Here is a 26,891-nt window from a genome sequence, read left to right on the forward strand (position 1 = left end):
TTTACAGCAACTTCTTAACTAACTGCACTATGCTTTGCACACTCTGTCTGGTTCAGGTGGCTTCTCATTGTCCAGTTTAAACCTCACTTTGCTAGCACTCTGTAAAGCCAGTAGCCAGAGCCACCATCACAGCCGCCCGGCCAATGCAAGTTCACATTGGATTTGGACAGTCAGTAAAGAAACAACGGAGCCAAAAACTGGTGGGCCATCACCTTTAATCCTAGCTTGCATCCTGCGGGCAAGTAAAAACACACACTAGGCTCCAAAACCCACTCACATTCAGTGCTCACAAAGCTACTGACTTATACGAGTTTCCTAGAATCAAAGGTTTCTAGCTCACCAGACTTATTCACCTCTGTTCCCCATCTCCTTCCTTCTCCCTGCACAAACTGCACTAACTGGCTTCTCACTCCGCCATCTTGGCTGCTTCTCCTGGCCTCCTCCACGTGGCCTTTCTCTGCTCTCCTCTCTGCTCTCTTTTCTAATGATAATCTTAGGAACCAAGAGAGCAAGCTCCTGTTCTGCCCCCATTTTATAGTGTAGATTCATAACCTTTAATCCAATATGCAAAATAGGGAAGTCTCTAATACAAAGTCATTTATCTGGGACATGATGGGATTCACCACCCCACATCAAAAAGGGTGGGAAAGGCTTAATCCTAAAACCAAGCCCCAGGCTACAAGGATCCTGCCTGCCCACATCCCACGAGACACACATTAATATCACCTGGGCAACAGCCCACCACGTGGGCAGCGTTATCTTTAACAAAGTGAGCATAATACATTTTATCTGCCCAATACACTCCTAAAAGAACAGGATCACTTTTGTAAGCCTGCGTTAAAACAACAGTTCTGATCAAGAAAAACGCAAGGAGTCTGCAAACTTTGTCTTTCTTTTTAGTGGATCTCTCTCTTCAGTCTCTTCTGAGCCACCAGATCCAGTCTTTGTTAGTTTTAAAATGTTTATCAGTTCACCCTGCTAGATGAAGTCTACTCTTGTATAAGTCCTAAACAGCCAGAGGGAACCCTGCTCCCTAAAAGGCAGCTACTTTTGTGAGACCTCTGTGTAGGAAGTTAGGCTAATACTTAGTTCCCAGAAGATTAGGTGTGGTTTTAATGATCTCATTCAAGCAGGGTGGGGACAGGAATGGTTTCATGTTTCTATTTTTAAAATGCTTATAAAGATCATCCTTTGTTGGTCAAAGACAGCAGATGATGGAGAGATGTGTCTCACATTATCATTTGAGGTAGCAACGGGCCAACCTGGTTCACAGAGAAAATGGCGTTCTAACTTCATTTTCAGCCAAGACTGAGAAATAAGCTCTTGAGACAAGGCCATATTCCACAGTCCCAGTCCAGACCAGAGGGGCTTCTCCTCCCTTTCCTTCCCTTCCTGGGCACCCTATGGCTGCCCAGTTGGAGCCCCAGGGTTGGTCCAAGCAGCACTCTCTCTCTCTCCAGAACCAGAAAGGCTGGTCCCCAAGATGAGCTTCTCTTCCAGGCTCCTGGGACCCCTCCACTGCCAGGTATCACCTGGAGAGTTCCTGGGCATGGAACACATTCCTGGTCATTCATGTCATGGCACTCTAGTACTTAAAATAATTTGGGGTGGGGGCCTATGATTTAGTGCAGAGTTGTTCAGTTCTCCCAGTTTGGGGCTCATTTTTACCCCTTTGCTTTCATCATCATCTGTACCTGACCTGAACCACCAGGAAATTATGGGAGTTTAGGTCCTACAAGAAGATGCTTGCTCATCACCTCAGCTAGCCCAGGTGTGCCAGCAATTCTCATGTGACTTCTTGGGGTTGGAATAACAATTCACTTTCAGGTAAACGTGGAGAGCTCTAGAGCCAGTTTGATGTAGTTTTGAACAAGTTTGGGTTCTGGAAAGGGCACAGCATGGCCTCGGAGTGATGGGGCATTTCAATCTGGGCTCTGACTGGCAAGCCCAGCCTACGGGTGGGTAGGAAGGGATGTCTGCTTAATATCACCTCTCCTCCTCCAGCTCTCTTGCCAATGTCTGGATTATATATAGTAGGTGCTTGACACTAAGGCCATATTGGGGGCTGCCAAGTTGATTTCGTGGAGAGAGATGTTACTTCTTTAGAACTCTCTTCTGGCTTCAGCGGGAGTAAACGTTTTCCACTTAAGAAGAACACTGCGGCAGACTTTACCAAATCTTTAAACCCGAGTGCGTGGGTGCACCCCGGATAGCGCCACTGTGTGTTGTGTGTGTGTAGACCTGAACCGGAATCTGGACCAGGCTAGAGAAGGTCAGACCGTGCTGCGCCTCCTGCAGCGCAGCCGGGGCAGCACGCGGTTCCTCTGTCCCCCTGGGGCGTGGTGGCCCGGGAGAGGTCTTGAGACACCGGAGGAACGCCGAGGGCACGAACGCATTAGGAAATACGATCTTCCTCCTAGGACCGCGAAGGGGTGTAGGAGGCACGGTCGCGCTGGGGCGCCCTGTACCACCAGATTTTCTGGTTATCAGGTCCCCCGGAAAACGCCTGTCTCAGGCCCTGGGCTACTGTCCTAGGCCCCTAGGTGGCATGCCGATCCCGACTCCAGCGCGCCAGCCCTCCCCCAAGCCACGCTCGCTCCTCCCTCATTCGCTTTGAGCTCCGCCCGGGCGCCCCGAGGGCAAACGGAGGAGGATGGAATTTCCCCAGTGCGGGGGCTCCGGCTTCCCCGCAATTCTTTCTGTTTACGGAGAGAAAGGGGAAATGGAAAAGGCGGGGAGGCGGTGGCTATCATACACTGCGCCGCCCCTCGGCCGGCTCAGACGCCGTGAGTCAGGGGCCAACGAGGGTGGCCGGTGCTCGTTAGTCCGCTCGGGACTGGACGACGCACCGCGCTCTGGGCCGGTCGCCCTGGTTCCGCCCTCTGCTGTCGCCGGACTTCGGGAGGGCCGGCCATCCGCTGCGCACCGAGCCGTCGGGGGGCCACAGTTGGAGCGCCCGGCCTGCAAGGGCGAGCGGAGCCCGCAGGTAGTCCAGAGTTCGAGGGCTCAGGGGTGTCTTTCTGGTCTCGGACCTCCGGAATACCCCAGCGGATCTCATCCTGAAAGGGAGGGTGTTCCCGGCACGGGCGGAGACTTCGGGGCTCGAGGAGGTGGGGTGTGCCGGCCTCCCGCGTGGCTGCGCTTCTTTCGTTAGTGCGTGCTGCAGCCGGCGCCGCTGGAAAGCACCTTGCGCAAGGGTCTCACGCTGTGTGGACTCGTGACTCCGCCCTCTTCCTCCTGTTCCCGGATCCCTAGCGCGCGAGCAGTGTCGGGCTGGGCAGTGCGCGGGGACTTGGGGCCCGTGTCACCGCCTGTCACCGTATGTGCTTCCCGAGCGGCTGCACTCTCCCTGCTGCCGAGACCCGGTGAGTGCGCTTCCGAGGGCCAGGGTCCCCCGCCACCCTCGCTGTAATGACGAGTGTTTTTATGATTTACAAACGCATTTAAGGCTTCCTTAGCCGTGGGGGACAGGAGGAGGGGAGTAAGGGTGGGAGTTGGCGGCGCCGAGAGCAGTTTGAAGCGCTGAAACTCAATTTTACGCTTATAACCCGGGAAAGGGTGAGCATAACAGAACACGAGTGCCGGGCTTGGGTCTAAGAATATTTCCCGGAGGTCTAATTCCGGAAGGCAGCGCGACGTGCGCAGAGTATATCCCAAAAGTTGACAAGGAAGGGCCACGAGCAGTTTTTAAGTGAAACATGATAATGTCTCTGTTTCACTTTTGGAAAGACATATTTGGATCCAGATTAAAGGGCGACTCCTGATAAGAACAACGAAAGAAACAGTAATTCAGCCGTTTTGCATATCTGTCGCTTAAATCTCAGGTATTTGCCAAATAGAATATAATCTGACTCCAGTCCCCAACTCTGAGGGACCGAGTTTGTGTGCAACACCTCTGGCAGATGGCCCATCAGGACTTTGTCCAATAGTAGAATTTTGGTGGTTGGGGCATCTAGACGTTTTGAAGCAGAGAGTTTGTGCTTCTGTACAGCAAACTGCATCATTCGAGGGGGCTTTTTGAAAACAGAAAGATGCCATAGAGATATGCCCTTAGGGCAAATGTACTATTTTGGCAGAAAATTTTGTTAAATGGGAAGTAATACAGTTATGATCATTGTTTGTTAGGCATAAAGCCGTTGCCTGTAATCTTACCATTTGCATTCACACCTGCCAGGAAAACCTCAAAAAAATTTTTTTTTAATGTAGATGCAAGTAGTCAGGAGTATGACATGAACCAAGAGGATTTCCTCTTGGTTTTATGGATGATTTCTGAAGTAGTTTGAAGCAAATAATTTTGACTATTTGCCCATCTCTCCATTTCTAAAAGGGGCATAGTCATCTACTTTCTTAAGGAGTAGGAATTTTATGAGGATTTTTATTGTAAACTGTCTGGAAGGGTCTTTATTGCTAAAGTAGAATACCTTCACAGTCCACACTTTTTCTACATGGGCACTGATCCTGAATAACTACAAAATTATTACCATAGTGTCTGCTTAATTTAGGCTTGAAAATGCTGAGGTCCTTTGCAAGGGTGTTTCGTTGGTGGACTAGTCTCCAGAGTTGCTTGGGAAGCACTGGTTTTTGTGCAGGAGGAACAGCCTGTTGCTTAGGAATTATGTCTGGCTCTGAAGACCCTGTCATACACTCCTCCACCTCCCCGGCCCTCCTTTCCCACCTCCCTCCCTTACTCCTCCCCCTCCTGCCCTACTCCATCCCTCCTCCACCCCAGCGCCAGAAGTTTAGGGGTGTGTGCATAAAACCTCTTACTTGGGTTTTACATATAAATATTTGACACTTTCTGCAGAACTTAAAAACCATAACCTGTCTGTTCTCTCTAGATCTCAACTTACTAGGAAACTGTATGGACTTTTCTTCCCTCTCCTTCTTGAGTCACCTTACTATAGGGAACTTTATTTTCTCTCAAGTCAGCCATTTGGTAAGTATGGCAACCTTGGAACTTTCCAGCTCAAGGGGTCCTCAGCCAGGCTATTTTTGCTTTAACTTCTGTTTTTCAGTAAATTCTGTAAGTAGAAACTGCAACTAAATGGCTCAGATGAAACTTAAGTCTCATGTCCCTCCCTAACCCTGAGAAATTCCTCATAACTCAGCTGGCTCCAGGAGTGCAAAGGGCTAAGAAAGGGAACATCTGTGGCTCTCTCAATGTAACTATAGGGTGACAGCCATCAAAGCATTTCATAGGTTTCTGCCTTGTTCTCTTTGTCTTTTGTCTTAGATACAATCTTTAAAACGCTTTCAAAGCAGCCGGGGGAATAGGTAGCCACATCCCATTTGCAGATAAGAAAGAAGGCCTAATGCAATATCTGCAAAGCCAGGTGGCTGACTCAGTCCTTGTGTCTTTTATGCACATAATAGCACCTACAGATGACACAGACACTGCACCAAGCACCTTGTGCACATGAGCGCCTTTAACCCTCACAGCCACCCTATGAGGTAGGTGCTGTTCTGATTCCATTTTACAGATGGGGGGGGGGGGGGTTGAGGCACAGAGAGGCTAAGGTAATAGCCTAAATCATGCAGACAGTAAATGAGGGGTCAAGGCTTGATCCCAAGCAGTGTGAGTCTAGATGGAATGTCAGACTGCAGGATGCTACATGGCTTCCTGAGGCACAATTCATACATCAGAAAATGAATGTCAGGGGAGTTAATGACAACACAAAATTGTGTGGTTCTTTTTTTCCTTCTAATTTTTAAATGTATTAATTTTTTAACATTTATTGGCGTGACATTGGTAAATTTATGTAGGTTTCAAATGTACATTGCTATAGTCCATCTTCTGTGTATTGCATGGTTCTTTGCTGAAATGAAATTCATTCAGAAGCCAGTGGCTGGGTAGTGAGCTGCCTGCGGCACATTTCCTGGAGCCTCTGACTGGAGTTCCAGGTTAATTGAAGCCCATGGCTTTTTGCATGGAGTATGGAGTGTTGAACGTGTTCAAGGCTTGTGCTCTTTAGGACCTGTAACATCTTTCAGAGAGAGGCTGTACTTTCAGGAGCACAGTAGTTTAAGCACACGTACAGGCCTCCAAATTCTCTTAGGTCTCTTACATATTTTTATATTTAATGCTTTGGAATAGACTTGTTCTAAAACCCTGCGCATCATTTTTTACCCTTGGTTTACCTTCTTTATCTCATTTGCAGGTTCCCAGGTCTGGCACCTGGCTTGTGTAGAGTTAGTTGGCCTTACTCGTGTTGTGCTTATTATAAATTTGGGTTTTCTGGCTTCTTTGTTTTTATTTTTTAATTTTTTTATTTTTCTGAAGCTGGAAACAGGGAGGCAGTCAGACAGACTCCTGCATGCACCCACCAGGGGGCGATGCTCTGCCCATCCGGGGCGTCGCTCTGTTGCGACCAGAGCCATTCTAGCGCCTGAGGCAGAGGCCATGGAGCCATCCTCAGCGCCGGGCCATGTTTGCTCCAATGGAGCCTTGGCTGCGGGAGGGGAAGAGAGAGACAGAGAGGAAGGAGAGGGGGAGGGGTGGAGAAGTAGATGGGCGCTTCTCCTGTGTGCTCTGGCCGGGAATCGAACCCGGAACTTCTGCACGCCAGGCCGACGCTCTACCACTGAGCCAACTGGCCAGGGCCCTGGCTTGTTTGTAAAATGACAGCCTCTGAGGGTCATTGAGCTAGATGTTAAATTAACCTTCTTGGAACCTTGAGATACATGCTTTATACTGTTTTAAAAAGTCTGGTCTTCAGAGGACTGCTGATTCACAGGTTATACATGACTCTTCTTCCCCTTTCTCACACTCATGGCTAGCAGGAGGATTTGAGGCCTGTCCCCTGTCTAAATGAGCTGTTTAAGTCATTTGCAACAGAATTATTCCTGAAACTTGATCAATCATCATCAGTTTGCTTAAATTATGATCCATTTTACATGCCTCTGGCTTCAGGACTTGAATTTTATTTGCAAGGTTAGCTCCTGAATGTGGTTAAATAGTTTGTTTTTTTCTTCAAAGGCACCCAATGCATAAAAGCTGCAGGCAGAGACCCATGCAAGGAGGAATGCCCCCTTACGATAGCAGCAGGGTTGGAAACTAAAGTGCCAGGAGCCTCTGCCTGAGCTGCTCTTATTCCTGTTTATGTTTAGAGAAAGTTTGTTTTCAGTTGCTTTGGCTGATGCCACCAACTCAGTGAGTAAGTGAGTAGGGAGTAAGCCGTCTTTATCTCAGGTTTCCCTCTGCAACGTGAGTTCCCTCTGCAATGTGAGTGAGCTGGACTAAAGGTTATCTGAGGTCCCTTTTTTTACTTGTCAGCTTGAGTTCACACACCAATAGACACAGAGCCCTTGCGCAGTTATTTTATGTCAGTTTCCCATTGATTTCAAATGCCAATACAAATAGGGTGAACCTAGTATTTTTGTATTATTTTGCAGACTCTCTGGAAAGCACAACAGTAATGGAGTACATGAGCACTGGAAGTGACAATAAAGAAGAAATTGATTTATTAATTAAACATTTGAATGTGTCTGATGTAATAGACATTATGGAAAATCTTTACGGAAGTGAAGAGCCAGCGGTTTATGAACCCAGTCTAATGACCATGTGTCAAGACAGCAATCAAAACAAGGAGCGTTCAGAGTCCCTGCTGCTTAGGGGCCAGGAGGTGCCTTCGCTGTCATCAGTCAGATACGGGACTGTGGAGGACTTGCTTGCTTTTGCAAACCATATATCCAACACGGCAAAGCGTTTTTATAGACACCATCGACAAGAATCTGGGATTTTGTTGAATATGGTATGTTTCTTCCCCATCGGTTGACTACTGTGTGTCCAACTTTACCCCTGAAGCTTCATTTAATGCAGAGTGGCATTTGAACTTGGTTTAGATGGGCTGCCAGGAATGATTATTTTAATATTTATTTATTGAGAGATGAGAAGCATCAACTTGTAGTTGCGGCACTTTAGTTGATTGCTTTCTCATACATACTCTGACCGAGGAGCTCCAGCTGCGCAGTGACCCCTCGCTCAAAGCCAGCTACCTTGGGCTCAAGCCAGTGACCTCAGAATTCTGTTGATCCCACGCTCCAGCCGGTGACCCCACACTCAAGCTGGCAACCTCAGGGTTGGGTTTTGCACCTGGCTCCTTAATGTCCCAGGCCGAAGCTCTATCCATTGTGCAACCACTGGTCAGGTCAGGCATGATTTTTTAAAAAAATGTAGTGTCTGTAAGAATCACCTTTGTGTTAAAGATGCAGATGTAAACAGAGTCCTCATTAAAAATTCCATTTAAAAAAATTGTAGGAGTAGTTCTACAAATAGGGAATGAAGTGTGTTTTGCTTTAACAAGTCATTAAAACTAATTCATTAATGTGGCAGAAGAGAAGGGCTTGAGGTTAAGGTGTCTTTAATGTTTTTAAAAGCTGAATTTTTCTCTTGTCATATCTGGAAATCTGGAAATGTCATTATATCAGTACTGGCTGTGTTCAAGTTTTTGCATAAATGTAGTCTGTAGACAGTAAATAGCTATCTACAGATTCACTCTCTTTAATTGGCAAAGTATGGATGACAAATGACATACTTGCTTAGTCATCCCAAGTATGCAAATAATCCAAAATATTGTGACAACACTTTGTTGCCATAAGAGTAGGTCAGATGATGTGTTTGGGTGTGCCTGGGATTCTCCCTGTCTCTTAGTATGTCAGAGGTGAATGTAGGTGCTAGCTAAAGGTGATCTGATTTTGAAAAAAGAACAATTTGCAAAAGAGTAGGTGGTAATGTGCTTATTGAGGAAAGTGACTCCCTTGCCTTTGGTGCACCCAAACAGCAAAATGGCTTATGTGGAGAGAAGGCCAGTGCTAAACAGTGAGGAGTCAGGACAAAGGACTTTTATTTATTTTTTTGCATGGCACATTCATTCAGTTAAAAACAACACAGTAATTTAGGTCAGCTATGTAGTGAATTGTTTTGTTAGAAGCCAGTTGTGTTCCTCTATGGCTCAGTTTGGATGAAGATTATATTTTGCATAGTTTGACTTCCTTTGGTCAGGTATACCAAATTATGTTTAATTGTTGACAAAGTTCTTCACCTTGAGGATATTATCTTTGCTAATCATTGAATGTGAAGCGATCCCTGATTTTCTTAGCTAAAATACAGCTGGGGAACTCTTGTTCAAAATTATGTCTATGTCTGTGATGACGAGCATAATTGCTTATGTAGTTCTCCTTTTTACGTATGTATTTGTCAAAATGGACATCTGAAAGGAAAACATGCAGAGTAAACAGATTACTCTTGCTTGTAAAAATGTAGACTTAGGTACATCTCCCCAGTCCATCAGACTGGTGGGGAATGGGACACAGACCTTCACTGGGGGTGTACAGAAGGGAGCTCAGAAAAATTACAAGGAGCACAAAGAAATAGCTTCCTGTAGGGTTTGGAGTTTTAAAAATAAATAAAAGCTAATGCAGAAAAGAAGAGAAATTAAGACATTTAAAGGAAGTGAAAATTTTAGATCCACTAAGAGTAAGAGTAAGATGCCACTTCCTGCTGTTGAGCCTATGCTCTGTAAATGAACAGATCCCATAGTTAGGAGAAATTTTAAGACTAAGATCTTGAAAGCTTGAAAAAGAATTTTTTATTTTGAAAACAATCGAGGCTATAAAATATAAAGTGGTAAGACTTAAAAACAAAACAGAATAACAGGAGAACCTTAGAATGCACAGGGACATGCAGGCTAATGCTCTGGTGGCAGGGGTTGACGTTCCCGTCACTGACTTAAGGATCAGATAAAGCCCTGTGACAGCTATAACCTGTCACTGTTATGTGTTTCGTGAATAATGGCCTAGGAGCCGTGACTTTCCATCCCTGATCAGAGCTGGTCTGAGACAAGATGGTACAGAAGGTGATGTTTGCTTCTAGCCCCTCCCCCCCCACTTCGTGGTCTCCTTGGAATCATCCTGTGGTCAAGACCTTTCTCTTCCCATGGTCTCCTGAACACCCTATCAAAACTTCTTTCTTTCAGGGCTTTGCCGGCTGCTCTGTCTCTCTGCTTTACAAAGCAACAGCAAATGATCTACCAAACAGATTGGGTCTATAAGTGTATCTCCCTATGGACCAAGTGCATTCATTCAGGCATTGGCTGGTTCATGTGCCAGACACAGCTGGAAGCCCCACAGCCTGTTAGGTGCTTTTCCAGGCACTAGAGGGGCAGTCTTGAACAATCTGTGCTTTCTGGTAGCATACTCCCTGGAGATTGCAGAAGGCAAGGAAACAGGTAGCTATAATGGTGGTGGTACTTCCCAGTACAGCCACACAATGGTGGCTGAGGGGAGGGTCAGGCAGAGTACCTTGCACTGCTGTGAGTGAAGACAGTCCAGGGAGTTGTCACAGAGCCTCCCGAGGGCTGTTGATGCCGCAGGTCAGCCAGATGAGGGGATGGGGAGCAGAGCGTGTTCCAGATGAAGAGAAGAGCATGTGCAAAGGCCTGGAGGCACAGGGAGTTGGTGTGTTCCAGACAGCCAACCGCCACAGTGCCTGTGGAGTTAATTAGTTAATGAGGGTGGAGGAACAGGGATTACAAAAATACTCTGAAGCTCAGGTGTGTTGGATGGTAGCGTGCGCGTGTGTGCAGGTGTGTGCTCCTTTCCTAAAAATACTTCATCAAAATTCCACCAAATGCCCGCAAGACCCAGGGAGGAAATGTAGGGGTTGCTTTGTGTAAGAGTGCTACCAGTTATGTATTATCTGGATAGTGATTTTCAACCTTTTTACACTTGGGGACTCATGAAAATAGGAGAATTATTTTGGGGACTGCTAAGGCAGAAACCACCCTAAGCATAAGCGAGTTCAGCTGAGATCACTGGGTCTGTAATCTTCATACATCAGGGTGGTCAACCCTTTCATCAACCAGCATGAAACTTTTGGTGGACTGGTCCATGGACTGGCGGTTGAAAAACACTAATCTAGACCAGTTCAAAACCTGATCTGGGATGAAGAACCTGAAATAGGTTCCAAACACTTGACTCTCGTGGTGCTGTGGGGAGCTGAAGGGCCCACGGGCTCACTCTCAGATGTGGTATGAGATGCTGTATGCTGTTTGTCGGAGGCTAGTGGGTTCCAGCTGGTTGGGGCTGCAAAAAACTTAAAGGTACGGAGCCAAATCCTCCTCTGATGCCTGACTCATCCCATTCATTGTCTCCAGTAATTGCTGGAGCATTTTGGTCTATGCTTGATTATGTGATGAAGAGGTCATCCTGTAGTGGGCCATTTGATTCCATATCTGGCAAGTTCTAATTGTAACGCAGTCAGTCCTTCCTTCAATAAAGCTGAAATCCATCTGGACTCCTCTTAGTCCTACTGCTAGTCTTTGGCCATCAACAGGTGCATGCGATGAGTAGTGGTGAAGACAGTGGGCCTGTGAATTAAAGTGCTTGTATGGCTACCAGCTTTAAACTGGATTAGCTGTGTGACCTTGGGCTAGTGATAACACCCCTCTGTGCTGAGTTTACTCATCTCTAGAAGGGGTAACATAACAAGGCTGATGATAGAACAAGTGATGGAGGCACGTGACCTGTTTACACAAAGTGAGCGTTGAAAGAACGCAGTTGCTGCGGTAGCTGCTGTTGTTTGTAATTGTTACGCTCCTTCCTCGTGACTGTCCCCATGCCTTCAAAACCTGTGTGCTTCCTCCATCTTCTTTCTTCCACCACACGTCTCACTCTGCTGCTGCTTCTCTTGCATTGTCGTCCCAGCTCCCCTCATCGTCTGAGCGGCACCCTCTGAGCTCAGGCCTGTGTCATGTCTGTTTTGTAACCCAGAACGTGAGCGTGGCAGGCCAGCTGTGGTGTGACCAGCAGAGTAAGGCAGGGCCAGGTGCACCTCTGTTCTAGATAATATGCTCCTTTAATGTGGCCCAAGGTCACGCCCATTTTATTGTAGTCATGTCTCATGGTGTGTGTGTGGGGGGTGGGGGAGTCCTCGTGCGATTTATTTTCACTGAAATACCTAAGGATTTTTCTGGAGAGCTGCTCCAGGCTCAGGATTACCCAATATCTATGACAGTGATCTGGAGGAGGAAATCTAAAGCGTGGAACATCTGCACTTGGAGATGGTTTCGATCAGTTGTGGTGCTGGCAGAGCTAAGAGGCACAGAGGCCCATAGATGCCTTGGTAGGGCCCCTAGAAGGAGGAAGAAACATCTCAAAAAAGCATCTTAAATCCAAATAGGGGAAAACCAGGGGCTGTACAGAACTGTGAAGTGGTCAGCACGTGCCTGTCACCCCTACACCAAGGCCCTTCATCAAAAGTGGCCATGGGGAGTTGGTGGGGCATTCAGAGGGGAACCCGCATGTGGGAGGTGGTGCTGTGGGGCGGAGGCCCTGATATGGTTTGGTCCCCAGAGGAGAAGGCTCAAGTGTGCTCAGAGACATGTAAACAGAGGCTTTTAATAACTGGGTTTTGATCGTCGCTCAGTTGTAATTATAGCGTCCTGGAAGATAAAAGGCTCTCGTTCACATAATAGGAGTGGTGGCTTTGGGGCCAGAAAGCCTTGAGTTTGAATCCTGACTCTGTTGACTGACGAGCAAGTTACCTAACCTCTGAAGCCAGATTTCTCATCTGTAAAAGAGATAAAAATAGTCCCTGCTGCGTAGGATGGTCGTGAGACTTTAATGAGACAATGTGGAAAGTCGGGAGCCCAGTGCCTGGTTGATAATTAGCACTTGGACATGGCTGCTGCTAGTCTTGGTCCCCTTGGGTAGAATGAGAGTACTCTGGGTCAAACTGTATTTGTAACAAATTTTGGTTAAACAGTAGTAAAGTGTTCACAGCCGTGAGTTAAGCCCTGAAGTGGATGACGGAGGGGCCATGGTGAAACTGGACCTGTAAATATTTCCCACCAAGGAAGGCGATATTCAAGTACAGTTGTGTGCGGCCAGTGTGGTCTGTCTAAATGTGGAAGAGGCCGAGGGTCATCTCATTCTCAGCTGTAAAAAGAGGCCTCTGGTAACTTGAGGTGACACACTTATTGATAGGAGGTCATATTTCAGGCAAGCCAGCCTGTGGTCTGGCCTTAGTCATTTTCCCTCTGAGGCTCTGCACAGGATCCCGCCTAGAGGGAGTGCTCAGTAAATATTTAATTTTCAGTCCAGGGACTTCACATTTCTGAGTATGGGAGTTGTTCTCTTTCGTTCCCTGACTAATAACTGTGCACATCTGTCTGAGGAGCGTGCAGCTAGGATTAGCAATCGTGGAGACGGAGTGAATAAACCTTACGGTTACCAGAACTGTTCCCAGAGCAGTGACCTGCAAAAACCCTGTTTCTGCACAGGGATCAGGTGTCCGTTGTTCCCCACGTAGTCTGCAGTCCCTTTGTGCTTCGTCTGTTCCTGAAACAACTTGATGTTGCTCTGATAGCTTCATTATTCCCAAATTTATAATCTGAAGTCATATTGTTACTCATTACACTTATGGAACACTTGTATTTTTGAGATGCTTGGAAGAACACTTGAAACATTTTAAAAATTTTTTTCTGAAGTGAGAAGTGGAGAGGCAGACAGACTCCCGCATGCACCAAGTGGGATCCACCTGACATCCCCACCAGGGGGCGATGCTCTGCCCATCTGGGGTGTTGCATCACTGCAACCAGAGCCATTTTCAACACCTGAGGCAGAGGCCATGGAGCCTCCTCAGGGCCCGGCCCAACTTTGCTCCAATGGAGCCTTGGCTGCGGGAGGGGAAGAGAGAGAGAGAGAGAGAAAGTAGAGGGGGAGGGTGGAAAGCAGATGGGTGCTTCTCCTGTGTGCCCCGGCCGGGAAACGAACTTGGGACTTCCACACGCCACGCCAGACCAACGCTATACTGCTGAGCCAACCAGCCAGGGCCTTGAAACATTTTTTTACACATATGCTCCTGGTCCTATCTTCTATGGACAACTTTATTATTAATTTGTTTTCATTTTAATTATTTCTCTTCTGAGTTTTTTTACTCTTTAAAAACTGAGATAGATTTTGTATGCAGTAAAACGGCACACCTCTTAAACATGCAGTTTGGTGAGTTTTGACAAAGGTACACACTTGTCACCCCCACTGGTGTCAGCATTTGTCTCTTGATTTCTGAGTGGACCGGCTTTGCAGTCTCTTGTTCTGCGCGCTGGCTCGTGAGCGCTTGGAGGTCAGGGGTCGTCTACCTCTATGCATAGCTGCCTCCTCAGCACCATACACTGTGCCTGGCACATATTATGCACCCAGTAAACATTCAGAGAGTCAGTAGATGAGAAATCGCTCTGCTCTTCATTTAAATGGTGCTGTCACTCATAGCTCTGCCATCCTACACTGTTTCCCAGAACCCTCCGTGAGCATCAGTTTATTTCCATGCTCTCTGTGTGTGTCATGTGTGAGTAGTCACTATGAAGACTGACAGATTAGCACACTGTCTTTGGAAGCAAGGTCCACTTTACAGGCACAGTTTATATGTATGCAATCTTTATTTTCAGCCTCTTGGTCACAGTAGTCATGCACCCAAGACAAATCATTTTCAAAGGTCTCTTTGGCAATTGATGACTCCCAAGCACATGGAAATCAGATCGAGTCTGACCAGGAATGAGCGTGTTTCTGCTCCATGCTTTCTCTGTCTCTCTGAAGCTCTTAACATAGCCTCTGTACACTGTGAGGATTACTCACAGTGACACTAATTCCCAGTCCTGTGTTAGGAATATGATCTCAAGTAACCAGGTTCCTTAGAAACGGCTTTTACTGGGATTCTCACCCTCCCACATTCTTATTTGTTGTAGGTGATCACTCCCCAAAATGGACGCTATCAGATAGACTCCGATGTCCTCCTCATCCCCTGGAAGCTGACGTACAGGAACATCGGCTCTGATTTCATTCCCCGGGGGGCCTTTGGAAAAGTATACTTAGCACAAGATATGAAGACAAAGAAAAGAATGGCATGTAAACTGGTAGGTGTTTTATGACCAGACAGTGGGCACTGCCTCAAGGTTTGGTTTCTGTATGTGCATTACTCAGAACTCAGTAGCCTTTGCCTGGGTCTTCTCTATGGCTGCACTGTCCAGGCACATTTGTGCTTTATGAAAGGATTTGCTTATGACATGGGGCCGGTCAGCTCCTAAATCTGTTTGTGTGTGTAGTTGATTTTAATCTAGTTAGCTGTGACAAAAAAGGAAAGTACTGGCTAACTTAGCACCATTTTGGAGAACGTCATCCCTCCTGTGGCAGGCTGAGGTGAAGGGGCACATTCTCCACCCACTGTGGAGGGGCTGGCGGGGGAGCAGAAGCTGGGAAAGTGGGAAGCTTTTCAGGACTGCAGACTGAAGGGCAGAATGTACATAGATCAGTTCTTGGAAAGATCCTCTCTCTTCTTATTACCTGGTCATCACTGAGGTGCCCCCACTTTGGAAAAACGTTTGGCAGTTTCTTCCTAAGTTGCACATGCATGAGCCCTTTGATTCCAGCGGTTCTGTGCCTGTGGGTACACACCCAGGAGGCCTGTGCCCAGGGTCCCCAGAAGCTATGTACTAGCAGTGTTTGTAGTAGCCCTGCTGGGCTTAGTTTCAAGTTGGAAAGTGTCCAGATGCTGCAATGTGATATGTTGACACAATGGAATACCAAACAGCCAAGAAAATAAAATGATTTACAGTGATAATGATGTCGATGAATCTCATAATCATCACAGTGAACTAAAACAGCCAGGTACAAAATAAGACCTGTAGTAGGAGATTCCACTCACATAGAGGCCAAAAACTGGCTCACCAAATCCGTGCTGTTGGAAGTCAGGTTGGAGGGCTCCCTGGAAAAGCTGTGACTAGAAGAGGCCCACTGGGGGTGAGGATAGATAGAGTTCTGTTTCTTCATCTAGAAGGTGGATACATGAGGGTGTTCAGCTGTTCATTCATTGAGTTTGATACCTAACCAATTTTACACTTTTATGTATGTCTGTTTTACTTTAACACATTTTCTAGTGCAATAAAATAAACTCACTTGACTTAACAAAAATAAAATTAAAAATAATTGCTGAATATCATTTCAATCTCTGTTATATAATTAAAGGATCAACCACATGTTGGCCTTGTTTGTTCCTTCATTAAGATTTGGTAGAATATCTGATATTAGAAGGAAAAAAAACCCAGGTGTCATAATAAGCCACTTGAAGCTTGCATTTGGAGAGGGGGGCATTTAAAATAGATCTTAGAACCGAAGCATCTCATGTTTCAGTTTTATTATAAGAGACATGAGAAAACAGCTTTGTGGCTTTGTTTTCCTTGTAGTGCTTATATTTTTTAAGCTATATATTTCTTTAAAAAAAAGGAATCATATGATGATTAACAACCCCAATCAGATTCAAAAGAGGATAGGCTGAAGAATGAGACCTCTTTTCTTGAGGGAACTGTTATGGGTTCTTATATATCCTTCCAGAAAGTCTCTATGGACATATGTGTAGTTTAATGTTTTTTTGCAAATGGGAACAAAATATATGTATTTCTGCATCTTGCTTTTTTCATCTAACACTATATTTTGGAGACCTTTCATATCTATCTACTCTGTAAGACTTTTCTTTCTTTCTTAATGACTTTTGTTCTCCTTCAGAATGGATGCCCAGTGCTTACTTGAAATTCATTGTTAACCAGGGGTCCCCAAACTTTTTACACAGGGGCTAGTTCACTGTCCCTCAGACCATTGGAGGGCCGCCACATACAGTGTTCCTCTCACTGACCACCAATGAAAGAGGTGCCCCTTCTGGAAGTGTGACAGGGGGCCGGATAAATGGCCTCAGGGGGCCACATGTGGCCTGCGGGCCTGTCGTTTGGGGACGCCTGGTTAAGAGTATGAACTGTGACAAGAAATATTGAAAATGTGACCTCAAATCTAAATGTAGAGATTACATATGTAATCAATGAGAAATGATCTCTCTTTCGATTCAATCCTAAGTGATTTTTGGTTGGGTTTCAAACACTTTAAATGAAAATGATGTGTACACTCTTTTTTTTAAATTTTCTTATTTTGAATTGTTTACCGAAAGCTGACTTCATGTACAGATCAGGGTATCCTTGAGGGCATTTAGTTGTTTTCTAGTTTGTGAATTGACCTAAATTATAGTTGTCTTGAGGGGCTTGGAAACCCCGGATGTGTCGGAATCCACAGATGCTCATGTTCCTTAGTGGCCCTTTGTATCACGTGTGTGGAACCAGCATATATGGAAGGCTGACTTTATGTATATATTTTTTTCATTGTCCTGGGGCTGGTTAGAATCTTACTGGTATTTTTGTGTTTCAGATCCCAGTAGACCAGTTTAAGCCCTCCGATGTGGAGATCCAGGCTTGCTTCCGCCACGAGAACATCGCTGAGCTGTACGGCGCGGTCCTGTGGGGGGACACCGTCCACCTCTTTATGGAGGCCGGCGAAGGAGGCTCTGTTCTGGAGAAGCTGGAGAGCTGTGGGCCAATGAGAGAATTTGAAATTATTTGGGTGACAAAGCATGTTCTCAAGGGACTTGATTTTCTACACTCAAAGAAAGTGATTCACCATGATATTAAACGTGAGTCATCTTTGGATATGTACCTTCCAGGCTTAACGAGACTGATTAGACAGGAGGCAGGTGGGCTCGTTCCTTCAATCTAAGACCCTTGGTGGTGGGGAGCAGAGCGGCCTTAGACCATTCTGCACGCCTGGCCCTTCCCCGTTTCTGAAGCACCTTCAAGTGAACCAAGAGGGGTCATTAGAACTTTCAGCATTATGAGGACGGGATCCAACTGTGGAAGAGAGTAAAGCCACATATCTGTTAACTGCCTATGCTCTGGGCTTTTAAAACACTCATTTCCTTGAAAACACACACTTTACAGCCACATCTTTTTGAGAAATCCACAGCTTCCAAGTCTTGAGTATCAGTTTATCAGTAGTTCCATTCAACAATTCTTCGCTGACTGCTTTTTAGGGGTAAGAAGCGACGAGGAAATGTGTAAAGGACACCCATTGTGGACCGGACCCTTAATACCCAGCAATGAACAGGACTAGCTAAATTCTTGCTGGAAAAAATGGATATTTTACCTTTTCTGTTTTAGAAAGTAACTTGATAAGCGTATGCTTATATTATAGAATCTGAAACTCAAGCTCTTGGGCTTTACTGTATTTTTCTTTTCCTAACTTTATTGACATATAATTGACATATAACATTGTTTAAGTTTAACACATACAATATAATGATTTGATGTATGTATGTGTTGCAAAATGATTAGCAGATTTAGGGTGGTAAGCACATTCATCACCTCACAGTTATTTATTTATTTATTTTTGGTAGTGGAAACTTTTAAAAGCTACCCTTTTAGCGATGTATAATAACGGTATTGTGAGCTGTAGTCACAACACTGTATGTTACATCCACAGAATCTACTCATCTCATCACTTTTGCCCTTTGACCACATTCACCCATTTCCCCCCACACACTGGCTCTGGCAAGTTACCGTCTGTTCTGTTTCTATGAGTTTAGTTTTCTTGGACTCTACATGTAAATGAGATCATATAATATTTAACCTTCTCTGACTTATTTCACTCTCAGCGTAATGCCCTCAGGGTCCATCCAGGTTGTCACAAATGGCAAGATTTCCTTCTTTGTGGCTGAATAATACTCCATTACATACGCACTACACTCACACACGCTCACACGCACATATACACACACCAACATCCATACACACATCACAATTTCTCTATCCATTTATTCATTATTGGACACTTAGGTTGTTTCCATGTCTTGGCTGTTGTATCTTGAAAATTACTTGTAGCTGTAGTCATTTGCATCCACACTGGCTGAATTCTAGACTGACCGGAAAGGATTTTCACCTACACTCCCCGCTGTCTCTTTTGAATATGTCACCCCTATTCCAGTATAGAAAGCATTGCAATCTATTCTGATTTGGAACTTTTTGTTTTAGATATTGTCTTCACTTTATTTATGGCTATATAGACAATTTTATACTAAAATTTTTTCTCTCTTTATAGCAAGCAACATTGTCTTCATGTCCACAAAAGCTGTTTTGGTGGATTTTGGCCTGAGTGTTCAGATGACTGAAGACATTTACTTTCCTAAAGACCTCCGTGGAACAGAGGTACAATTATATTCCCTCAGGAATGGTCAATATCTTAAGAGTGAAAATGAAAATGTTCTAGCATTACTGTAGAAAGGACAAAGAAGGGGAGAAAAACCATCACCTTAAATTGTTATTATGATTGGCACATAGTTAATGAGTACTTGCTCTGTGCCAAGTACTCATTGTAGCACTTTAAATGAATTATATATTTTAATCCTCACAACAATCCTTTTATTGGTAAATACTATTATTATAGGCAAGTACTGTTATGATTCCCATTTTATAATAAGGAAATAAGATTAAAGAGATTAAAATAAAGAGCCCAAAGCTTCTAAACTACTTACAGATCTGGGACTTGAACCCAGTTGTTTTCTGCATCTAAAGTCTAGGATCTCACCACTGTATAACTTTTGAATATAACTAATAAATATATATTCTTAGTTTAACTAATATTATTGTTTTGGTTCATTGACAGCCATAATTTTCATGACCATTAATAATATTTATTGAGTTATAGGCCTATCTTTAAACATAGGGGATCCTATAATAAACCTCAAGCTTATTATGGCATAAATAAGTCTTCTTGAAGATATGAACTAGTGATAATACTTCTATTTGTAACACAAAATAAAGCAAAACCAAAACAAAACTTTCCAGAGTCTAAATGAGAGAAAATTGGATTCATGGGCTTTCAAATACTATGTGTAATTTAGCATCCACATTATTAGGTTGAAGAGTTGATTCATGTAATGAGTGTCTGTTGAGCACCTGCTATGTGGCAAGCTGTTGTAGGTACAGGGATGGAACAGAGGACAAGGCCAGCAAGGATCACACCCTTGTTAGAACTTCAGGAGTCCTCACTCTTTGGTGAAAGGAATTATGTTCAGTTTATCTGAATTATTAACAGATCAACAGTTTAGTTCACAGTTGGTTATGATGGGCAATGGGGGATACAACTGGGAAGGTAAATGGGTGTAGTAGCTGCCTCCCTCACCCACTGTACTGGGTGCTTAAATATTGGCCTCCCAGCCCCATGCCCTCCTCTCTACTGGAGGTGCCCCAAGAAAATGGAGAGAGGGCACTTGACTGTACCTTTGCTGAATGTTACCAGGCCAGTCTTAGTGCTTAACCAAGTAGCAACTCTTAGTCTAGCTGGTAGAGATCGATTGCCCAGAACTCAATTGCAATGCAAGAAAAATAAAATCTGTTTACTTCAAAATAAGATTCTGTAAGCCTTTTCTTAACTCAAAGCAAAAACTGTCCTGGGTAGCAGAAGAAATCCTTGTTTTTGCTGAAGTCATTATGGAAAATATTTGAAAGAGGATTCTTGATAGTCCTCTTTGAGCAGAATAACATTCAGAAGAGAAAAGAGTAGACGTTTCTTTCTTTTTTTATAAATACTTTAGTGCAGTATATTAAGACTAGTTCACCAAAGCACAAAATCCAATAAGACTTAATGCTTATGACATGGATTTTTTTGGGAAATGTTCAGCATGTTTTGGCATTAGTCAAAAGCTCATGTAAATGGCACTCTGCTGTTTTTCCAGGAGCCAGCTTGAGATAGAAACTATTTATGGTGTTAATGATGGAAAACACCTTTTTCTTCCTGGCAGTGTGATCAGATCGAATATTTTGCAATGTCTGGAGAAAGACATGCCCTTTCTGAGATTCTTTTTTTTTTTCCTCTGAGATTCTTTAGCAGAAAAATAAAAAAAAATGTTTGCTTGAGTATGAGATAATAACAACATAGTGTTTACTCCTGAAGAGCATGTGGATTCAGTTATTTTCACCAAATGTGAATTGCTTTTTATGAATTACTAATTGGCTTTGTTGTCTAGTGTTTATAGTTATGCCAACTCTTCTATTCAATCTGCATTTACTATGTGTGTGTGGTATTGAGCAAGGTTGGGAAGTCACCGGTGGAACCTTGCAGCAAACTTGTTGTTATTCCTTGTTCTTTAAGAACCAGTGAGGTGTAGTGAGTCAGAGTCCACTGTGAGGATTTGCTTTCCATTAGAGCTTGTTCACCTGATTGCTTCATAGGTGTCTGACGTTTGTCCCTGCGTTATAGCTCATCACTGCAGACACTGGTCACTTGTCTTTGATCTCTTTCTTTCTGTTTACATTCAGGATGTTACATTATAACTACATAGCACATGCAGGGGTGGGCAAAAGTAGGTTTGCAGCTGTGGGTATGTGAAACACTGTTTATTCTTATATTATTACTTATTAATTATAGTATCTGTATTGTAGCTGTAAACTTTTTTTTTTTTTTTTTTTTTTTTTTTTTTCATTTTTCTGAAGCTGGAAACAGGGAGAGACAGTCAGACAGACTCCTGCATGCGCCCGACCGGGATCCACCCGGCACGCCCACCAGGGGGCGACGCTCTGCCCACCAGGGGGCGATGCTCTGCCCATCCTGGGCGTCGCCATGTTGCGACCCTCCTGGGTGTCGCCATATTGCGACCAGAGCCACTCTAGCGCCTGGGGCAGAGGCCACAGAGCCATCCCCAGTGCCCGGGCCATCCTTGCTCCAATGGAGTCCTGGCTGCGGGAGGGGACGAGAGAGACAGAGAGGAAGGCGCGGCGGAGGGGTGGAGAAGCAAATGGGCGCTTCTCCTATGTGCCCTGGCCGGGAATCGAACCCGGGTCCTCCGCACGCTAGGCCGACGCTCTACCGCTGAGCCAACCGGCCAGGGCCTGTAAACTTTTGACCACCCCTGCATTCTGGTTAATCTGGTAATAATTTAATCTATTGTTTTTTAACTACATGGTGCAGAGAAAGAATAAATCATGAACGTAAATAACTAATTAGAATAACTTACAGCATGATGATTTTTTAAAACTTTTTTTTCTTTTGATTCAGTGTTTGGTCTTACTTTATGTAAATTGCCATGTAATATCACATGTATAGACACACACACACACACACACACACACAGTCTCTTTCGCTTTCTAATAAATGTGCTGAAAGGTGAAGACCTTGACCTCGACTAGATGCCTAGGTGCCAGCGCCTATGCCTGAGGGCAAGCCGCTCTTAGAGAGCCTTGCCCAGGTCTCACCAGGCCTGTTTCCTGCCTTTCGGTCTGCCAGCCTGCGTGTTTGTGACCAGCATGCCCTGCTGTCCTGACTCTTGCAGAACTTGAGGAAGCAGGAGCTCTGAGCCACTGAGCCGTACAGCGCTGGGCAGCCTGCCGGAGGGGCAGCAGTCAAGTGGACAGGACAGTGCCATCCCCTCGTGTTTGGTCACATAGAGCGTGAGGAGCCCCGTTATGTAGCTCCTATTGGTTCTACCAGCAGTAAATACTTTACCTAATCCTTTTATGGGGGGAGGAGGTGAACAGTTAATCCTATCCATTGTGTTAGTCCTTAGTCAGTAACTTGGTGATTCTGTACTGCTCACAAAAATTAGGGGATATTTCCCATCCAAGTACTAAGTACTAACCAGGCCCGACCCTGCTTAGCTTCCGAGATCAGACGAGATCGGGCGCGTTCAGGGTGGTATGGCCGTAGATGGGGGATATTTCAAAATGAATATGAAGCAACAAGAAAAAGAAGCATTTGATTTTTTTTTTTTATTAAACAAGAACATCAGAAAAACAAACGACAAGTCAAAGAAAGTTTTTCGATTATACAAATGAGATGCAAAACCAACTTTTATATCATTGGTGAAAAAGCACTGTACAAAGGCTGAAAGTACTGGTGTGTCTGCATGTTTCCTGATACCTAATTTTTTTGAGTGTATTTAGTAAGAAAGCCCTTCAGGCTCTATTTGTGCTTCAGGGAAAGTTTTAACTATCCATAGAAACAACTTACCAGGATCACTTTGATAGTATTGCACTTTTTAAAGTTCTCTTCCAGGTGATGAATGTTAATATCATTTGGACTTCTGCCACCTTTTCTCACTGCAGATAATTATAGAGTTTTGGCAATTTAGTGGCAAACTGGAGGTGAAGAAGAATATTTGTCGTGTCCATTTAAATATAAAAGGAACTGATAAGAAACATAAACACATGCCTCACTTCTTTGCAGATCTATGAGGATTGTGAGGAGTGGGGGCCCAGGGTAGCTGTCTGTTAACTCCCCTTAGATTGGGGGAACTCTGCGATGGTGCTGTTGGGAGGGGTGGAGCCAGCTTCCAGACGGGATTCAGCAAATGGACACCCAGACCAATGAGGGCAGTTGGACGAATGTTTCCTGCTTCTTTTTCAGATTTACATGAGCCCAGAGGTGATCCTGTGCAGGGGCCATTCCACCAAAGCAGACATCTACAGCCTGGGGGCCACGCTCATCCACATGCAGACAGGCACCCCACCTTGGGTTAAGCGCTACCCTCGCTCAGCCTACCCCTCTTACCTGTACATAGTAAGTGAGGGTCAACCCAGCTGAGAGGGTGGGATTCCACCTGCTCAGGAAAGCTGCTCCCCTTCCAGAGTGGGATGGTGGTGAACTAGGGACGCACGAGGGGCTGCCGAAAGTACATCCCACATGGAGGAAGGCCCATTCTCCCACAGAAGGCATTGCTTGTTTAGTAGGAACTTACTAAAATATATGTGGGGGCATTTATTATGTGCTATTCTGTTAGACATGTAATAATAAAATGCCACTTAGTAGACTCCCAGTAGCATAAATCTTTGAGCCAAAGAAGTTGTATATGTTCTTTGAACATTTTCAAAACGCAATCTTAGATTATAGATCCCCACACCAGTTTGGCCCATAGTGAAACACGTACCTCACGTTTTGTCAGTGAGAGACTCAGGAGTAAACACCCCCGTTATGGCGTGGTGGCCCCTGGGCTGCTGCTTAGAGAGAGAAAGCTGTCACTGTTTATTCAGATGTAGCGGATATATTGGACTGCACTGAACCAACTGTTCATTTGTGCACTGGGACATAAATGGCTTCCCAGGTCATGTGGCTATAGACTACTGTTCCTGTTGACGGGATATTTTCCTACATTGATACTAAGAGGGCTGGTTTGCTGCTAGATCCACAAGCAGGCCCCTCCGCTGGAGGACATTGCGGACGACTGCAGTCCTGGCATGAGAGAGCTGATGGAGGCCGCCCTGGAGAGGAATCCCAACCACCGCCCCCAGGCAGCAGACCTGCTGAAACATGAGGCCCTGAACCCCCCCAGAGAGGACCAGCCACGCTGCCAGAGCCTGGACTCTGCCCTCTTTGAGCAGAGGAGGCTACTGAGCAGGAAGGAACTGGAGCTTCCTGAGAACATTGCAGGTAGGGCCACCCTGCTATGTGCAGGGCCCCTGACGTCCCTCCTTTCTCTGTCTGCATTGCCACTGATGGAGCTGGTGAAAGCCCATGAAGAACTGGGCTCCTGGGGGTTTTTGTTCAAGAAATTTCAGGAAGAATGTTAGCAAAAGCATTAAAAGTAAATCAGCTAATTTATCAGCAAGTTATCACAGGTTTTTAGTGCAGTTGAAGGTAACACAGTCAGAATTGCCTCTGACTTGCTTTTATTTATTTTTTTGCAACAGAGAATATCATTTGCCTTTTAAAAGCAAATCGGAGAGTTTTGCTGTCAGTAGAGAGCAAGGTGCTGTTAAATTCAGTTATGTGAGCTGCGCCAGCCCTTGGTTGGAAACGTCCTGGCACTGCTCTGCCCAGATAAAATAATTGAGTAGGAAGTCCATTTGCGTTTCTGTCTTCCTGTGCGTAAACTCTTTGCCAGCTAAGAACCTTTCCCATTTAGGAATGTCAGTTCCTATTGAGGCGCATTGACTACGCATGGAAAGGGGTTTCTATTTTTGTTGTTAAAATCTGTGGCGCTCAATCCATTTAGATCCAGACCAAGATGTCAGGCCTGGAATGCTTGTTTGCATTTCTGTGCTTCTTGTCTGACTTTTCCATATTTAAAGAGAACCATCTGGGATGTTGGAAAATTATGCCAGGATTTCCAGCTGTCACTGACACTTTTTTGAACTCTTTCTTTTTTTCTTTTTTTTTTTTTTATATAAATTTTTATTAATGTTAATGGGATGACATTAATAATTCAGGGTACATATATTCAAAGAAAACATGTCTAGGTTATCTTGTCATTGAATTATGTTGCATACCCCTCACCCAGAGTCAGATTGTCCTCCGTCACCCTCTGTCTAGTTTTCTCTGTGCCCCTCCCCCTCCCCCTAACTCTCTCCCTCCCTCCCTCCTGCATCCTCCCTCCCCCCACCCCTGGTAACCACCACTCTCTTGTCCATGTCTCTTAGTCTCGTTTTTATATTCCACCAATGTATGGAATCATGTAGTTCTTGTTTTTTTCTGATTTACTTATTTCACTCTGTATGATGTTATCAAGATCCCACCATTTTGCTGTAAATGATCTGATGTCATCATTTCTTATGGCTGAGTAGTATTCCATAGTGTATATGTGCCACATCTTCTTTATCCAGTCTTCTATTGAAGGGCTTTTTGGTTGTTTCCATGTCTTGGCCACTGTGAACAGTGCTGCAATGAACATGGGGCTACATGTGTCTTCACGTATCAATGTTTCTGAGGTTTTGGGGTATATACCCAGTAGAGGGATTGCTGGGTCATAAGGTAGTTCTATTTGCAGTTTTTTGAGGAACCACCATACTTTCCTCCATAATGGTTGTACTACTTTACATTCCCACCAACAGTGTATGAGGGTTCCTTTTTCTCCACAGCCTCTCCAACATTTGCTATTACCCGTCTTGTTGATAATAGCTAATCTAACAGGGGTGAGGTGGTATCTCATTGTAGTTTTGATTTGCATTTCTCTAATAACTAATGAAGCTGAGCATCTTTTCATGTATCTGTTGGCCATTTGTATTTCTTCCTGGGAGAAGTGTCTGTTCATGTCCTCTTCCCATTTTTTTATTGGATTGTTTGTTTGTTGTTGAGTTTTATGAGTTCTTTGTAAATTTTGGATATTAGGCCCTTATCTGAGCTGTTGTTTGAAAATATCAATTCCCATTTAGTTGGCTGTCTGTTTATTTTGATATCAGTTTCTCTTGCTGAGCAAAAACTTTTTATTCTGATGTAGTCCCATTCATTTATCTTTGCCTTCACTTCTCTTGCCATTGGAGTCAAGTTCATAAAATGTTCTTTAAAACTCAGGTCCATGAGTTTAGTACCTATTCTTCTTCTATGTACTTTATTGTTTCAGGTCTTATATTTAGGTCTTTGATCCATTTTGAATTAATTTTAGTACACGGGGACAGGCTGTAGTCGAGTTTCATTCTTTTGCATGTGGCTTTCCAGTTTTCTCAACACCATTTGTTGAAGAGGCTTTCTTTTCTCCATTTTGTGTTGTTGGCCCCTTTATCAAAGATTATTTGACCATATATATGTGGTTTTACTTCTGGGCTTTCTATTCTGTTCCATTGGTCTGTGTGTCTATTTTTCTGCCAATACCATACAGTTTTGATTATTGTGGCCCTATAATATAGTTTAAAGTCAGGTATTGTAATGCCCCCAGCTTCATTCTTTTTCCTTAAGATTGCTTTGACTATTCGGGGTTTTTTATAGTTCCATATAAATCTTATGATTTTTTGTTCCATTTCTTTAGAAAATGTCATAGGAATTTTGATGGGAATTGCATTAAATTTATATATTACTTTGGATAATATGGCCATTTTAATTATATTAATTCTTCCTATTCAAGAACAAGGAATATTTTTCCATCTCATTGTGTCTTTTTCTATTTCTCTTAGCAATGCCTTGTAGTTTTCGTTATATAGGTCCTTTACATTCTTTGTTATGTTTATTCCTAGGTATTTTATTTTTTTTGTTGCAATCGTGAAGGGGATTATTTTTTTGAGTTCGTTTTCTAATATTTCATTGTTGGCATATAGAAAGGCTAT

General features: G+C 44.3%; 1 protein-coding gene across 5 annotated transcripts in view; it reads left to right on the forward strand.

Annotated features, from left to right (window-relative positions):
• Nucleotides 1-2,643: 2,643 nt before the first annotated feature.
• Nucleotides 2,644-26,891, forward strand: part of MAP3K8 (mitogen-activated protein kinase kinase kinase 8) — a 31,432-nt gene continuing 7,184 nt past the window's right edge. Inside the window, exons 1-9 of one of the 5 annotated variants that reach the window (XM_066232582.1) lie at nucleotides 3,348-3,365; nucleotides 4,839-4,936; nucleotides 5,374-5,451; nucleotides 7,393-7,751; nucleotides 14,742-14,909; nucleotides 17,242-17,503; nucleotides 18,964-19,070; nucleotides 23,266-23,418; nucleotides 24,039-24,285. In XM_066232582.1, the coding sequence (XP_066088679.1) occupies nucleotides 7,416-7,751; nucleotides 14,742-14,909; nucleotides 17,242-17,503; nucleotides 18,964-19,070; nucleotides 23,266-23,418; nucleotides 24,039-24,285 (1,273 nt within the window). In that variant the 5' untranslated portion in view covers nucleotides 3,348-3,365; nucleotides 4,839-4,936; nucleotides 5,374-5,451; nucleotides 7,393-7,415. Of the gene's footprint in view, nucleotides 3,366-4,838; nucleotides 4,937-5,373; nucleotides 5,452-7,392; nucleotides 7,752-14,741; nucleotides 14,910-17,241; nucleotides 17,504-18,963; nucleotides 19,071-23,265; nucleotides 23,419-24,038; nucleotides 24,286-26,891 lie in introns of all 5 variants that reach the window. The other 4 variants (XM_066232581.1, XM_066232584.1, XM_066232583.1 and 1 more) reach the window with 4 other exon arrangements.

The sequence above is a fragment of the Saccopteryx bilineata genome, chromosome 5, assembly GCF_036850765.1.
Source record: "Saccopteryx bilineata isolate mSacBil1 chromosome 5, mSacBil1_pri_phased_curated, whole genome shotgun sequence".
Taxonomy (NCBI): Eukaryota; Metazoa; Chordata; class Mammalia; order Chiroptera; family Emballonuridae; genus Saccopteryx; species Saccopteryx bilineata.